The 15,890-nt window shown below is 43.9% G+C and overlaps 1 protein-coding gene across 7 annotated transcripts in view; it reads left to right on the forward strand.

Moving 5' to 3' along the window:
- LOC139396950 (myosin light chain kinase, smooth muscle-like) overlaps positions 1-15,890 on the forward strand; it is a 96,992-nt gene that overhangs the window by 40,228 nt on the left and 40,874 nt on the right. For 4 of the 7 annotated variants that reach the window (XM_071143906.1, XM_071143897.1, XM_071143922.1 and 1 more), the window contains exons 6-12: positions 6,769-6,934; positions 7,197-7,362; positions 7,535-7,556; positions 7,711-8,303; positions 9,818-10,021; positions 11,180-11,314; positions 14,672-14,824. In XM_071143906.1, the coding sequence (XP_071000007.1) occupies positions 6,769-6,934; positions 7,197-7,362; positions 7,535-7,556; positions 7,711-8,303; positions 9,818-10,021; positions 11,180-11,314; positions 14,672-14,824 (1,439 nt within the window). Of the gene's footprint in view, positions 1-6,768; positions 6,935-7,196; positions 7,363-7,534; positions 7,557-7,710; positions 8,304-9,817; positions 10,022-11,179; positions 11,315-14,671; positions 14,852-15,890 lie in introns of all 7 variants that reach the window. The other 3 variants (XM_071143884.1, XM_071143915.1, XM_071143894.1) reach the window with 1 other exon arrangement.

The raw sequence follows: 15,890 nt of genomic DNA on the forward strand, positions 1-15,890 counted from the left end.
GGCTATTGAGCTTCTACCCCCAAGCCATAAGACTGCTGTCTCAGAGCCTGTTGGTCCAAGAGCCGACGCTCCGGTACTGTTTTCTGGATGGCAGCAGAGTGAACAATCTATGGCTTGGGCAGTTGGAGTCTTTGACAAATTGACAGTCATTCCTCTGTCACTGTCTGATATAGAGGTACTGGATGGCAGCCCCAGTGATGTACTGGGCTGTCCGCACCACCCTTTGTAGCTATTTGCGGTGAAGGGCGGTGCAATTGCTATACAAAGTGGTGATGCAGCCTGTCAAGATGCTATCGATGGTGCAGCCTTTTGAGGATCTGAGGGCCCATGACAAATATTTTCTGCCTCCCTGATGGGGAGAGGCACTGCCATGCCCTCTTCACAACTGTGAGGGTGTGTGTAGACCATGTTAAGTTGTTAGTTATGTTGACACCAAGGATGATGGTGTTGGGGTCATGCGAGGCCACACAGTCATGGGTGACCAGGGAGTACAGAAGGGAACTAAGCACACATCCCTGAGTGGCCCCCGTGTTGAGGGTCAGTGTCCCGGAGTTGTTGTTGCCTACCCTTACTGCCTGGGTCCGAGCTGTCAGAAAGTCCAGGATCCAGTTGCAGAGTTGTTCAGTCCCAGGGTCCCTAGCTTGGAGTGGACTATGGTGTTGAATGCTGAGCTGTAGTCTATGAACAGCATTCTCACATAGTTATTTCCCCTCTTGTCCAGGTGGGAGAGGGCAGTATGAAGTGCAATTGTGATTGCGTCATTGGTGGATCTGTTGAGGCTGTATGCAAATTTGAGTGGGTCTGGGATGATGGTGTTGTGTGTCATGACCAGCCTTTCAAAGCACTTTATATTTACAGATGTGAGTGCTACAGGGTGGTGTAGTCATTTAGGTAGGTTACATTGGAGCTCTTAAGAAACATTTAGCAACTGACTCGGCGGAATGAATACACCCCTGATCACCCACACCCCTGTTCACCTTTATAGCAGCCACATACAGCATCATCACTTTGCTCATTGTATAATTCCTTCTCGCATCTACTCGCTTTCCTTCTCTCACTTTTTCTTTTCCCCTTGCTTTTGGACAACACAACAGCTGTGTCAGTCTTTGACTAGGCAGCCAAACCTTCATAGCATAACCGCTAATGGCTACACAGCCTAAGTTGTCACCATAACGTTATGATCAACAAACTAGAACTAATGTGTTTGTACACATGGATTGGATTGTGGGTTTACTATCACACAGTACAGTGTACAGCAAGCAGTTTAGCAGTTACACCAGCGGGTCCCAGTGGCAATACATTTGTAAAACCAAAAGCTTATATTTTTGTTAGCTTACCTTGACTTAGAGTTGCAGTGTTGGGTAACCTTAGCCAGCTAGCTAACATACATAGCATTAATCTCTGCTTTAGTCAGGTTGTTGGGTAAGCTAAATTAGCTGCATTAGCTAAGTAAGTGAAAAGTAAACTAAGAAGAAGAAAAAAATTACAATGAAATATAGCTAGCTCACTCTCGCTCTCTGCTGCTCTTCCTTAGTAGTTGAACAGTTTTGAACAAAACAATTGTCGTTCTCTCTGAGTCAGCAACTCACCACACTTTATGCACTGCAGTGCTAGCTAGCTGTAGTGTATGCTTGGATTGGATGGACAACATGTCAATTCATACTGAAAGAGGCTGGATGATGTCCCTCGGGAAGTCGTCATAATTACTGTGCAAGTCTATGGAAGGGGTGAGAACCATGAGCCTCCGAGGTTTTGTATTGAAGACAATGATCCCAGAGAAGGACTGGAAATAGCTGTCCTCCGGCTACACCATGTTGCTACCCTAAAAGGTGCTGTTGAGGCCACTGTAGACATTTTATGGCAAAACGGTGTGTTTAAGTCAATTATATATTATATTTAGTATAGTTTTATCTAATAAGGATACCTTTTTTTAATGTTTCACAATTTTTTGGTTGTTGAAATTCACTGAATAGGATGGTCCTCTTCCTCCCTTGAAGAGCCTCCACTGGTATGCAAGATCACATAATGATCACAGTATTCTACATAACCTAACCCGAATAGCATTTACTGTAAGACAAAAACGGCAACACACTTTTCTCTCATGTGGCCAGAACTCAACAGCGCGTGCCACTGTGCAAAATACACATACACAGGTACGCTACAGTATGCTAGTTTACCACCATCTGCTCTAAAATGTATTCCCTCCATAATTCAAAACAACACTGTAGGCTACATCAAAACTCAAGTAGATCTAAATGCATATCTCCATGAAACTGATTGAGATCAAAGGGTACTATGCTGCTTAGTCCTTTTGAGGCCCTTAGTGAGGTTTGGATGGGGGGCCCCACTTATCTCGTGGAAGTTTTAAAGTTAATTTCCTGCAATTATACACATTTTGCCATGGTGCATAAATAAAATGTTGCCGTTTTCAAGGCTCAGTGCTGTCAACGTGATTTTCCTGTGTATAAAATATACATTGAACCAAAATAAAAACGCAACATGTAATCATTTCAAATGTTTTAGATTTACAGTTCATATAAAGAAATCAGTCAATTGAAATACATTAATTTGCCCTAATCTATGGATTTCACATGACTGGGAATACAGATATGCATCTGTTGGTCACAGATACCTTAAAAAAAGTAGGGGCGTGGATCAGAAAACCAGTCAGTATCTGGTGTGACCACCATTTGCCTCATGCAGCATGATACATCTTCTTCGCATAGAATTGATCAGGCTGATTGTGGCTAAGATTATTATTGATTTATTTAATTTAATTTTATGTCACATGCGCTGAATGCAACAGGTGTAGACCTTACAGTGAAATGCTTTCTTACAAGCCCTTAACCAACAATGCAGTTTTAAGAAAAATAAGTTAAGTAAAAAAATAACAAATAATTAAAGAGCAGCACTAAAATAACAGTAGCGAGGCTAATTACAGGGGGTACCGGTGCAGGGGCACAGGTTCAGGTTAGTCATTACTGCACGGTAAAGACTGCTCGGAACTAGAAGCACAAGCATTTTGCTACACTCGCATTAACATCTGCTAACCATTTGTATGTGACCAATAAAATTTGATTTGGTAATTGAAATAATATGTACATGTATGTAGAGTTAAAGTGATTTTGCATAGATAAGACAGAGTAGCAGTAGTGTAAAAAAGGGTGGTGTGTCTTGGTAGATTGTTGGCGATGTGGACACCAAGGAACTTGAAGCTCTCAACCTGCTCCAATGCAGCCCCGTCGATGAGAATGGGGGCTTGCTCGGTCCTCATTTTCCTGTAGTCCACAATCATCTCCTTTGTCTTGATCACGTTGAGGGAGAGGTTGTTATCATGGCACCAAACAGACAGGTCTCTGACCACCTCCCTATAGTCTGTCTCATCGTTGTTGTTGATCAGGCCTACCACTGTTGTGTCATCGGCAAACGTAATGATGGTGTTGGAGTCGTGCCTGGCCATGCAGTCATGAGTGAACAGGGAGTACAGGAGGGGACTGAGCACGCACCCCTGAGGGGCCCCTGTGTTACGGATTAGCATGGCGGATGTGGTGTTGGCAGCCCGCCAGGAAGTCCAGGATCCAGTTGCAGAGGGAGGTGTTTAGTCCCAGGGTCCTTAGTTTAGTGATGAGCTTTGAGGGCACAATGGTGTTGAACGCTGAGCTGTAGTCAACGAATAGCATTCTCACATAGGTGTTCCTTTTTGTCCATGTGGGAAAGGGCAGTGTGGAGGGCAATAGAGATGGCATCATCTGTGGATCTGTTGGTGCGGTATGCAAATTGGAGTGGGTCCTAGGGTTTCTGGGATAATGGTGTTGATGTGAGCTATGACCAGCCTTACAGACGTGAGTGCTACGGGTCGGTAGACATTTAGGCAGGTTACCTTAGTGTTCTTGGGCACAGGGTCTATGGTGGCTTGCTTGAAACATGTTGGTATTACAGACTCAGACAGGGAGAGGTTGAAAATGTCAGTGAAGCCAGTTGGTCAGCGCATGCTTACATGTCTTGGTAATTCATCTGGCCCTGCGGCCTTGTGAATGTTGACCTGTTTAAAGGTCTTACTCACATCGGCTGTGAAGAGCGTGATCACACAGTCGTCCGGAACGGCTCATGCTCTCATGCATGTTTCAGTGTTACTTGCCCCGAAGCGAGCATAAAAGTAATTTAGCTCGTCTGGTAGGCTTGTGTGACTGAGTAGCTCTCGGCTGTGCTTCCCTTTGAAGTCTGTAGTGGTTTGCAGGCCCTGCCAGAGGAGCCGGTGTAGTACGATTCGATCTTAGTCCTGTTTTAATGCTTTACCTGTTAATTGGTTCATCGGAGGGCATAGCGGGATTTCTTATAAGCTTCCGGGTTAGTGTCCTGCTCCTTGAACGCAGCAGCTCTACCCTTTAGCTCAGTGCGAATGTTGCCTGTAATCCATGGCTTCTGGTCCGGTTATGTACGTACAGTCACTGTGGGCACGACATCCTCTATGCACTTACTGATAAAGCCAGTGACTGATGTGGTGTGCTCCTCAATGCCATCAGAAGAATCCCGGAACCAATTCCAGTCTGTGCTAGCAAAACAGTCCTGTAGCTTAGCATCTTCTTCATCTGACACTGTTGTATAGATCGAGTCACTGGTGCTTCCTGCTTTAATTTTTGCTTGGAATCAGAAGGATATAATGATGGTCAGATTTGCCAAATGGAGGGTGAGGGAGAGCTTAGTATGCGTCTCTGTGTGTGGAGTAAAGGTGGCCCAGAGTTGTTTCCCCTCTGGTTGCACATTTAACATACTGATAGAATTTTGGTCAAACGGATTTAAGTTTCCCTGCATTGAAGTCCCCGGCCACTAGACCATCACTAACACAGAGGCTGTTGCCTACATACAGACTTGAAATCATTGGCCACTTTAATAAATGGATCACTAGTCACTTTAAATAATGCCACTTTAATAATGGTTGCATATCTTGCATTATTCATCTATCTATATACTGTATTTTATACCATCTATTGCATCTTGCCTATGCTGCCTGTCATTGCTCATCCATACATTTATATGTATATATTCTTAGTCTTTACTTAGATTTGTGTGCATTAGGTAGTTTTTGAGGAATTGTTAGATTACATATTGCAGCACTGTCGCAACTAGAAGCACAAGCATTTCGCTACACTCGCAATAACATCTGCTAACCATGGGTACTGTATGTAACCAATAAAATTTTATCTGATAATTATTCTCTCTTCCCAGCAAAATCTGCATAGCTGGGATGGTTGTATCCCCCCTGACAGCTGTCAATTATTTGGTCCTTAAATGAAATAAAATAAAGTATCACAATTGTCTTTAGACAATTTTGGTCTTTAATGCAGGGCCAACAGACATGTTCCTTACTTTTCCCCCCTTCCACTTGCCTCTTCCATTTCTGCCGTAATGCTGCAATTAGTTATCATTTTGAGTAGAGCTGAAATATCCATATATTTTTGTTTGCTGCATGTGTGACAACTCCACCAGTCCTATTTATGATATCATTAGAAATATGAATAATAATACTTTTAATCAATTAGTGTATTTGAGTTTAACCATAATATTGGTTATAATATTTGTTGTAATATTTGTTTGGTCTTTTCTGTTGGATTAAACTGAAATTGCAACCAACTTTCTATGGCTTGTTTTAAAAATAGCGATATTTTAGAGATGATGATTTCATTTTCAAATAACCTAAAGTGAGAGATTGTAAAGCCCATTCCTGAACATGGGGTGACATATTCTTGCTAGAGAACCAGTTCGGGTTTTAAGTATAGCTTCTGTATGACTGAAGCCTTTAGTGAGAAGTGTAATGCTTTAATATTGAATCATTTTTGCTCCCTGAATTCATGATCATTATAGAAATAGGCCTGTTTAATGTTGTCTGGCTTGCTGTTCCAAAGAAAAGAAAATGTTTTGCTCATATAATATATTTTTTTTTAAATAGTTAAACAGGCATATGACTAAAGAGTTAATCAGGGTGATCTCTCCACAAATGGAAAGGTAATTTCCTTTCCACTGTAGCAAGATCTATTTTTGCTAACTTTCTATTAAAATGTATTGTAGTCAGATCATTTCTTTGAATACCGAGTATGTCCACTTCACCGTCAGACCATTTTATTGGTAAACTACATGGTAATGTAAAAGTATCATTTTTTTGGTGATCCAATACATATTATAAACTGGGATGGTTCGAGCCCTGAATGCTGATTGGCTGACAGCTGTGGTATATCAGAGCTTATACCACGGGTATGACAAAACATGTATTTGTACTGCTCTAATTACGTTGGTAACCAGTTTATAATAGCAATAAGGAACCTCTGGGGATTCTGGTACAGTATATGGCCAATATACCACACCCCCTCGTACCTTATTGCTTAAATGTAGTACTTATCATAATTTGGTTGTAATGCAGAGAGGTTAGAAAAAGTATCTAGATCATCTATGAGGCTGTGGAGGGATCCAAGTTGTGGATTTAAGTAAGGGGGGGGGGGGGTGCAACTCAATATTAGGAAGGTGGTCCTAAGGTTTGATATACTCTGTACATGCACAGAAGATTCGGGAAGCTCCGGATCTTTGATTGCTGCAGACAAAATCCCGTAAAAGTTGGATCCGCAAGCAACGGCCTGTAAATGTGGTCTGTCAGTCACTCATATTTACTGTATTAAGTCATTGTTCAAATGGAATGTGTTTGTTCAAGTGGTGTGATTAAGCAGACACATATTTGGATGTTGAGGTAGTGAGTGGTTGTGTTTTCTCTGACTCCAGTGGGCGGTTTGGAGTGTCAACCATGGAGAGCATGCCCAGTATCTGGGGGGAGAGCCCCCCTAAGTTTGTGACAAGGCCCTCGCGCATCTTTGTCCGAATGGGACAGAGTGGCAAGTTCTCTGCCAAAATCACAGGACGCCCACAGCCCCTGGTTACCTGGCTTAAGGTGAGATGGAACAGAGAGAAGGTTTAGTAATCTCAGTAACTTTCCCAAAATTCCCAGGTTTTCCAGCAATCCCACTTTGAATCTTTTTTTGAATTAGGAGGGAATAAGCATGACATTTTGGAAAGTTAACATTTAGATTTTGCATCATTGGTTAGAACAGAGATGGTGTATTGTCTTTCAAATATGTAGGATGGTGAGTCTTAATCTCTGACATCTCTCTCTCTTCCACTTTGTCACTATTTCTCTTTGATGGGTGTCACAGGGAGATGAAGAGCTTCATACTTCTTCCCACTTCAACATGTTTGAGAAGTCGGGAATCCACTTCCTGGAGATCCGAGACGTGTGTGTGGACGATGCAGGAATGTACACCTGCTCTGTGGCCAACAGTGCTGGGAAGGCCACAGCTACAGCAGAGCTGAATGTTCAGGGTAAGATACTGCAGCCATCACACAGGTTGTGTCCCAAATAGCACTTTACCCTTTGTAGTGCACTCCTTTTGACTAGGGTCCACTGAATAGGGTGCCATTTGGGACAAGTTATATTTGGGACATTTTTTGTTGTATTTGAGAGGAAATTCAGTGTGCATCCTTTTTTTTTTAGGTTCAGGCAGTGAGGCTGGCATGTGAGTATGTATCTCATACAATTCCCTGCATTGTAGTATTACTAACTGTGATTCCATGAGCAATTATTTTCATGAGATGTATACATTTCTACCAAATAATTCCACAATTTCTCTACAGTTAAATATTCAATCCCTTGACAATGTGTTACTACAGCCTTGGTCCCTCTGCTCCGGTGGCCCCTGTCCCAAAGACAACTGACTCACCCGAAGTCAAGCACACAAGTAACGGCCTGCTCGCTGACCGGCGTTCACCTACCAAGACAGGAGACAGGACTGAGACCAGAGAGAGACTCGCCACACTCACCAGGGAGACCAAAGACCACACAGAGCTGACCAAAGCAACATGGAAGGACACCATGGCGTTGCCCAAGACCACCATCGTGGTGTCTCCCAAGCCCCCTGCAGACCTGCCTGATGAGGCCCCTAGAAAGCCTGGAGTGGCAACCCCAAAGGCTGCCAGCTCCACCAGTCTGCAACACCATCTAAGAGGCCAGGGAGCTGCTAGGACCAGCCCAGACCCACACAGAGCCCCTGAGAGGGATACAAGGGATAGGGTGAAGACCCCCCCAGTGGGAGTCCAGAGCCCCCCACAGCCATCTCCAGAGCCCACTAGAGAGACTAGAAGGCAGACCAGAGAGAGCAGGTCAGCGAGGGCAGCAGTGACTGCTGGAGCTCCACCAAAATTTGACTCTGTACCTCAGAGCCAGGACACTAAAGAGGGGACCAAAGTCGCATTCAAATGCCAAGGTGATTCAAAACATCTTATGGTGTATTATATTGAACAAAAATATAAATGCAACATGTAAAGTGTAGGTCCCATGTTTCATGACCTGAAATAAAAGGTCCCAGAAATGTTCCTTAAGCACAAACATCTTATTCCTCTAAAAATGCTGTGCAGAAATACGTTTACGTCCCTGTTAGTGAGCATTTAAACTTTGCCAAGATAATCCATCCACCTAACAGATGTGGCATATCAAAAATGTGATTAAACAGCATGATCATTATACAGGTGCACCTTGTGCTTGGGACAATAAAAGGCCATGCTAAAATGTGCAGTTTTGTCACAACACAATGCCACAGATGTCTCAAGTTTAGAGGGAGTGTGCAATTAGCATGCTGACTGTAGGAATGTCCACCAGAGCTGTTGCCAGAGAATTGAATGTTAATATCTCTACCATTAGCCGCCTCCAATGTCATTTTAGGGAATTTGACAGTACTGTACGTCCAACCGGCCTCTCAACCATAGACCAAGTGTAACCACACCAGCCCAGGACCTCCAAATCCGGCTTCTTCACTTGCGGGATGGTCTGAGACCAGCCACCCAGACAGCTGATGAAACTGGGGGTTTGCACAACCGAAGAACTGTCAGAAACAGTCCCAGTGAAGCTCACCTGCATGCTCGTCGTCCTCATCAGGGTCTTGACCTTCAATGGTCACTGTCACGCTGGAAAAATGTGCTTTCACGGTTTCAACTGTACTGGGCAGATGGCAGACGGTTTGCTAATGTCAACGTTGTGAACAGAATGCCCTATGGTGGTGGTGGTGGGGTTATGGTATGGGCTACGAACAATGAAAACAATTGCATTTTATTGATTGCAATTTGAATGCACAGAGATACCGTGACGACATCCCGAGGCCTATTGTCATCCCATTCATCCGCCACCTCATGTTTCAGCATGATGATGCATGGCCCATTGTTGGAAGGATCTATACATAATTCCTGTAGGCTGAAAATGTCCCAGTTCTTCCATTGCCTGCATACTCACCAGACATGTCACCCATTGAGCACGTTTGGGATGCTCTGGATCTACGTGTACGACAGCGTGTTCCAGTTCCCGCCAATATCCAGCAACTTCGCACAGCCATTGAAGAGGATTGGAACAACATTCCACTGGTCACAGTCAACAGCCTGATCAACTCTATGCGAAGGAGATGTGTCGCGCTGCATGAGGAAAATGGTGGTCACACCAGATACTGACTGGTTTTCTGTTCCCCGACCCTTCCTTTTTTTGAAAGTATCTGTGACCAACAGATGCATATCTGTATTCCCAGTCATGTGAACTAAATGGATTAGGAATGAATTGATTTCAATTGACTGATTTCCTTATATGAACCGTAACTCTGTAAAATGCTGTATGTATTTGTCATGTTTAGATGCACATTTTTGCCAATTCACGAATACCAGTTCACTAACAGTTCTTAGCTACTTTTATTATTGCATATTTAACCCATTTAGATTGACTGTTAATGTGCTCTTCCAGTCTCAGGCTCTCCCGTGGCTGGCCTGAGCTGGGTTAAAGATGGCTTCCCTTTGAGGCCCAGAGCAGGGCTGAGCTTCCAGCAGGACGGCAACACTCACATCCTCACTGTGGACAAGGTCCAGAAAAGGGACAGTGGGACGTACGGATGCACCCTGACTACTAGCACTGGGAAGGTGTCCTCGACTTGGAACCTCACGGTCAAGAGTAAGTACTTGGTTTGGGTCCCAAATGGCACCCGATTTTTATCCAGCATTTCCGAATCCTGGTCCTGGGGAACCAAGAGGTGCAACATTTTAAATTTTTGCCCCAGCACCACAAATCTGATTTTTAAAATGATCAAAGCTTGATGAGCAGTTGATTTATTTTAAATCAGGTGTGTGGTGCTAGGGAAGTCACTAAAATGTGCCCATCCCTTTGAGTCCCTGGGACCCGTAGGGCTCTGGTCAAAAAGTGTTTACCATACACACTGTGGCAGGAACTAAAGGAGAACGGGAGAGCAGCATTGTTGGTTTTAATAGTGTGAACTAAGGCCCTTTGTTGTGCAGGATATTTATCGAGTCACCCTTTTCATCTGACAGGTCTATGGTTGAAGGTACAGTAGTTTAGACGTAAATGGTCTCCGCAGTCTCCAGCTCTGCCTTTTTGGGTAAATAAGCGTCTAATTCATTTCCCCTGCCTGTCTTAATCAAAACACGATAATGATGAAGGCAGGCTAAACTGAGGTGAGCACATCGACCGTTTAGTTCATTCCTCAGCGGCAATGCCGATTTTGGGCTGAGTTCAACTAAAACGAGACACTGTTGCTATTGGACCGGTCCTTATAAGCTGTCTGCGGTCTTTAACCAAATAACAGTTGGTTGTTTATTGAATGATAGTCCAAGTGAAACTGTTTTGAAATCTGGTTGGTGGTTTTGTTTGGACTAAACGTACTGGCACCAGTCTACGGTGATTTAATTTAGGGAGAGTCCAGAATTTATCGCTTTTATTTTCCATAATACTGAGCCGTGTCGGATTCTATGCATATTCAGGTTATTGTGTTTGAGATGAGCGGTCTTTTTGTTGGGAGTGTGTGTCCTCCCAGACATGACCTGCCACAATTCTTGTCCACCTATGCCCTCTACTGGAGAGAAGGAAAGATTGCATTTGGTCATACACCCAGTTTGCCGATACCGCGGTCGGTTGTCCCAAGTCCGGGTAGGTATTGTTTGCGGCAGGTACTTTAGGCCAAACGCTGGGGTAGAGTCTTATGGTGGAAATGGGCCGTTAGACTGACCAGTAACACGCATTTCAAATGTAAGGCCCCAATGTAATACATTTAGGTCGTATTCTTAATACTCTGTCTGTGTACTCCCTCGCCTGCAGACCCACGGCTGGAGGGCAAGCCCCCTGCGTTCAGCACTGTCCTGAAGGGATGTTCAGTGAGTGAGGGCCAGGACTTCCTTCTGCAGTGTTCAGTGGAGGGGGATCCTCTACCTAACATCTCCTGGCTCCTAAACGGTGAGAGAGCCCATCATTAAAACAATTTTACATTTGACTTAAGAAATAGGTGCCATGCTCAAGGGCACAACGGACAGATTTTTCACCTAATCGGCTCAGGGATTCAAACCAGCAATCTTTCGGTTACTGGCCCAACGCTCTTAAACCGGTAGGCTACCTGCCACCCTGCATCTCCCCCTGCAGTAACTAAGGATGCAAAGTTCCAGTAACTTTCCCATAATTTCCAACTGGAATTTCTGGGAAACCTGGGAATTTGGCAAAAATTACCGGAAATGTGCAACCCTAGCAGTAGCAGTCACCACAAGAGGGGGGTGATAATCCTGTTTTTCAATGCTTTGCACCTCATTGGACGGACAGACAAATCCCTTCCACTCCTATGAAAAGTGAAGGATGAAGGGAGAAGTGGTAGGAATAACAAAAAGTCCCTGTACTCAGAACCCTCTTGAATAGATCAGCTAGGTGGGGTGGGGTGTGTGTAATTTATTACATGCGTTCCCGAATGGCACCCTATTCCCTATATAGTGCACTACGGGCCCTGGTCAAAAGTAGTGCACTATAAAGGTAATAGGGTGCCCTTTGGGACACCGCCATAGTAAGTCTGCTACTGCTTTCCCTCTCAGCATGAGGCCGGCCCATCACAGGACCACCGTTTCACAGGTCTGGCTGCTCTGCTGCTGAAGGCTCATGTGTCTCTGTAATATGTCAGATCCCACACAGAGAATGTTGATCTTTTTCATCTTTAACTGCTCTACGTAGAGAATGTCGGAGGAAACCCCTTGAATGGGCAATTTTGAAGGTCATAACTCCAAAATGGATTAATGCTATACGGGAGCCTTGGGACGTCTATGTCTCATTGGAGTTGACGTTTGAATTGGTTACGGTAAGGGTTAAGGTTAGGGTAAGAGTAGGGGTTAGGGTTTAGCCTTGGGAGTATGGACGTCCTAAGGGTACCCAATATCACTAACCAAAATGAAAGCTTGGCATGACAATTGATCTAGCAGAATTCCAACTGAACATAGTATTTTTTTATTGTAGCTAGGTCATTTTTATCCTTCCATATTTAATGAAGATGGATCACAATTTGTTAAGAGTTAGACAAAATCAATCTATCACCTGAGCCTAACTTGGCTCACAACATAGGGCTACAGTTCTTAACTGTAACTTTCATTTCTAGTCAAAAGTTCGGCTCCTGAACTTGTTTGTGAAGTGTCTTGGCCAATGTAATTGTTTGTGTTTTGTTTTACTTCGGTGGCCAAATGTGTTTGAGTTGAATTATCCTCGTTAGAAAACATAGCTGAAAAGTATTAAAGGTCCAATGCAGCCGTTTTAATCTAAATATCAAATCATTTCTGGGTAACAATTAAGTACCTTACAGTACTTAATTGTAAAAAAATAATAAAAATAGCTTCTTAGCAAAGAGCAATTTCTCAAGCAAGAAATTTGCTAGGACTGTCTGGGAGTGGGCTGAGTGGGGAGGTGAAAATTGAAAACTAGCTGTTATTGGCAGAGCGGTTTGGCACTTTCTTTCTTATTGGTTTATTAACTAATTTACCATGTAGTGACGTCACCAGGCAGGCCAAAGCTCCATCTCAGCAAAACAAGATGACATTTCAGGCGGTCTTTTCAAACAGCTCTTACAGTACACTAGAAAGGCATTATCATTATTTTCACAACTTCACAGTATTATTTCAACCTCATAGTGCTGAAATATAAAACATATGAAAATCACATTTTGTCTGCACTGGGCCTTTAAGAGGCATCTTTAAAATAGAGATTTAATCTTTAAACTCAAATAGAATTGACTTGTTGCTGATTTTAGCGAAGGATCTAACATAGTTTCTGTCACAAATGGCACCCTATTCCCTTCATAGTATACTACTTTTTGACCAGACCCCTATGGGTCCTGGTCAAAAGTAGTGCACTATATAGAGAGTAGGGTGTCACTTGGGACGTAGCCATAGTTTCCACAAGGCCACTTCTCTTAGTGCTCCAGGTCTGAGCTGTACGGGAACTGTTGATGTTATACTCTGGTCTCTTGAAGACGGATGGACAGTTAATGGCATCACACTTATCTCAGGGAAGAGAAATAGTCCCCGCTCCCAGCAGGGATCCCAGCACCGACCGATTCGCAGCCCTCTGTTCTTTCCGCTGGAAAATACACCCACAGCCATTAAACAAATATGAGGCCTAGGAACCATATAAAGGAAAAACATGCATCGCTGCCTCCTGAAACCTCTTCTGAAATATTACACACAGCTAGACTTGGCAAGTGTTTGTGCTCCAAAAGCAGACATCTGAGACTCTCTCTCTTTCCAAACTCTGACCTGTGCCGGCCGATTATGAAATGCAAGAGCCATTTATATAGAGGTGGTGCATAAATATGGCATATTGTACATTCCTCTCCGTTACTCTCTTTTTGTGTCGTCATTAGCACAGTATACATGATCTCAATTTGAGCTCCAAAATGTGATTGTGCCGATTTATTTACTGGTGCATTGAATCATGTTGTGCGCTGTAGTTACAAAACTTTCTCCACAATTTCGTGGTATCCAATTGGTAGTTACGTTCCTGTCCCATCGCTGCAACTCCCGTACGGACTCGGGAGAGGCGAAGGTCGAGAGCCGTGCGTCCTCTGAAACACGACCCAGCCAAGCCGCACTGCTTCTTGACACGACGACCCATTTAACCCGGCAGCCAGCTGCACCAATGTGTCGAAGGACACGCCATACACCTGGCGACCGTGGCAGCGTGCATTTGCGCCCGGGCCACCACGGGAGTCGCTAGTGGACGATGGGACAGATATATCCCTGCCGGCAAAACTCTCCCTCAACCCGGACGACCCTGGGTCAATTGTGCGCCTTCCAATTGGTCTCCCGGTCGCGGCCGGCTGCGACAGAGCCTAGACCCGAACCAGGTTCTCTAGTGGCAAAGCAAGCACTGCGATAGAACGCTGCGCCACTCGGGAGACCCATCCAGGATCAATTTAACACCGAGCTAGCTAGCTGCCTGTCTGTGTAAACTCAGGCCTGCAGGAAAACACACATCCGATCAGTTACAAGGTTGTTGTTGTTATTTTTTACATGTGTGTAGTCTTTTTCTGCCACCACACATTTATTTGTTTTATGAGCGATTCCACAGCAAATGTTTTCTTTGTTCAATATGAATGAATGAATATTAGTCTAGTTGCTTAATAATCTTTCTTCAATCATCTCTCTCCATGTAATACTGCTCTCCTTAACTTTTATACTCTTAGTGTAAGAATTTTTTTTTTCTTTTTTTTTGTTGCTGTGTGTGGAATGGGTTTAGGTGTTTCCTCCCCGAGTGTGACGCATGTTCCTTCCCCCACTCCCCCTCCAGACAAGCCAGTGCCGCATGCCCACTCTGCCTTTGAGAATGGCCTGACCCAACTCACAGTCCAGGGTGCACTGCCAGAGGACGAAGGCCAGTACGCATGTGTCGCTGAGAACAGCCATGGGAGAGCGGTGTGCACTTCCAGAGTCATCGTCAAAGGTGGGCTTGGGAGCCTCTACAGTGACCGTATGTATCAAGCTTCTCAGAGTGGGTTCAGCTCCTCCCTGTCCATATGCTGTTCATTAAGATCCAAAAGTTATAACTGATCATGACCCGTACTCTGAGACACTAGGTACATACAATACACATTACACTGAGAGTACAAAACATTAGGAACACCTTCCTAATATTGAGTTGCACCCCCTGTTACCCTCAGAACATTCTCAATTCATCGGGGCATGGACTTTACAAGGTGTCGAAAGCGTTCCATAGGGATGCTGGCCCATGTTGACTCCGATGCTTCCCACAGTTGTGTCAAGTTGACTGGATGTCCTTTGATTGGTGGACCATTCTTGATACACACGGGGAAACAGTTGAGTGTGAAAAGCAGCGTTGCAGTTCTTGACACACTCAAGAACTACCATACATTGTTCATAGACACTTAAATCGTTTGTCTTGCTCATTCACCCTCTGAATGGCACACATACACAATCATGTCTCAAGGCTTCAAAAACCTTCTTTAACCTGTCTCCTCGCCTTTGGACACCGACTCATTCAAGGTTTTTTATTTTGTATTTATTTTTTATTTTATACTGTTTTCTACATTGTAGAATAGTAGTGAAGACATCAACTATGCCATAACACATATGGAATCATGTAGTAACCAGCAAAATGTTAAACAAATCCAAATAGATTTTATATTTGAGTTTCTTCAAAGTAGCCACCCTTTGCCTTGACAGCTTTGCACACTCTTGGCATTCTCTCAACCAGCTTCATGAGGTAGTCACCTGGAATGCATTTCAATTAACTGGTGTGCCTTGTTAAAAGTTAATTTGTGGCATTTTATTTTTTAGTGCATTTGAGCCGATCGGTAGGGGTGGTATATAGAAGATAGCAATATTTGGTAAAATTCCAAGTCCGTATTATGCCAAGAACAGCTCAAATAAGCAAAGGGAAACAACAGTCCATCATTACTTTAATGCATGAAGGTCAGTCAATCCGGAAAATGTCAAGAACTTTGAAAGCTTATTCAAGTGCAGTCGCATAAACCATCAAGTGCTATGAT

The sequence above is a fragment of the Oncorhynchus clarkii genome, chromosome 3 (assembly GCF_045791955.1).
Source record: "Oncorhynchus clarkii lewisi isolate Uvic-CL-2024 chromosome 3, UVic_Ocla_1.0, whole genome shotgun sequence".
NCBI lineage: Eukaryota > Metazoa > Chordata > Actinopteri > Salmoniformes > Salmonidae > Oncorhynchus > Oncorhynchus clarkii.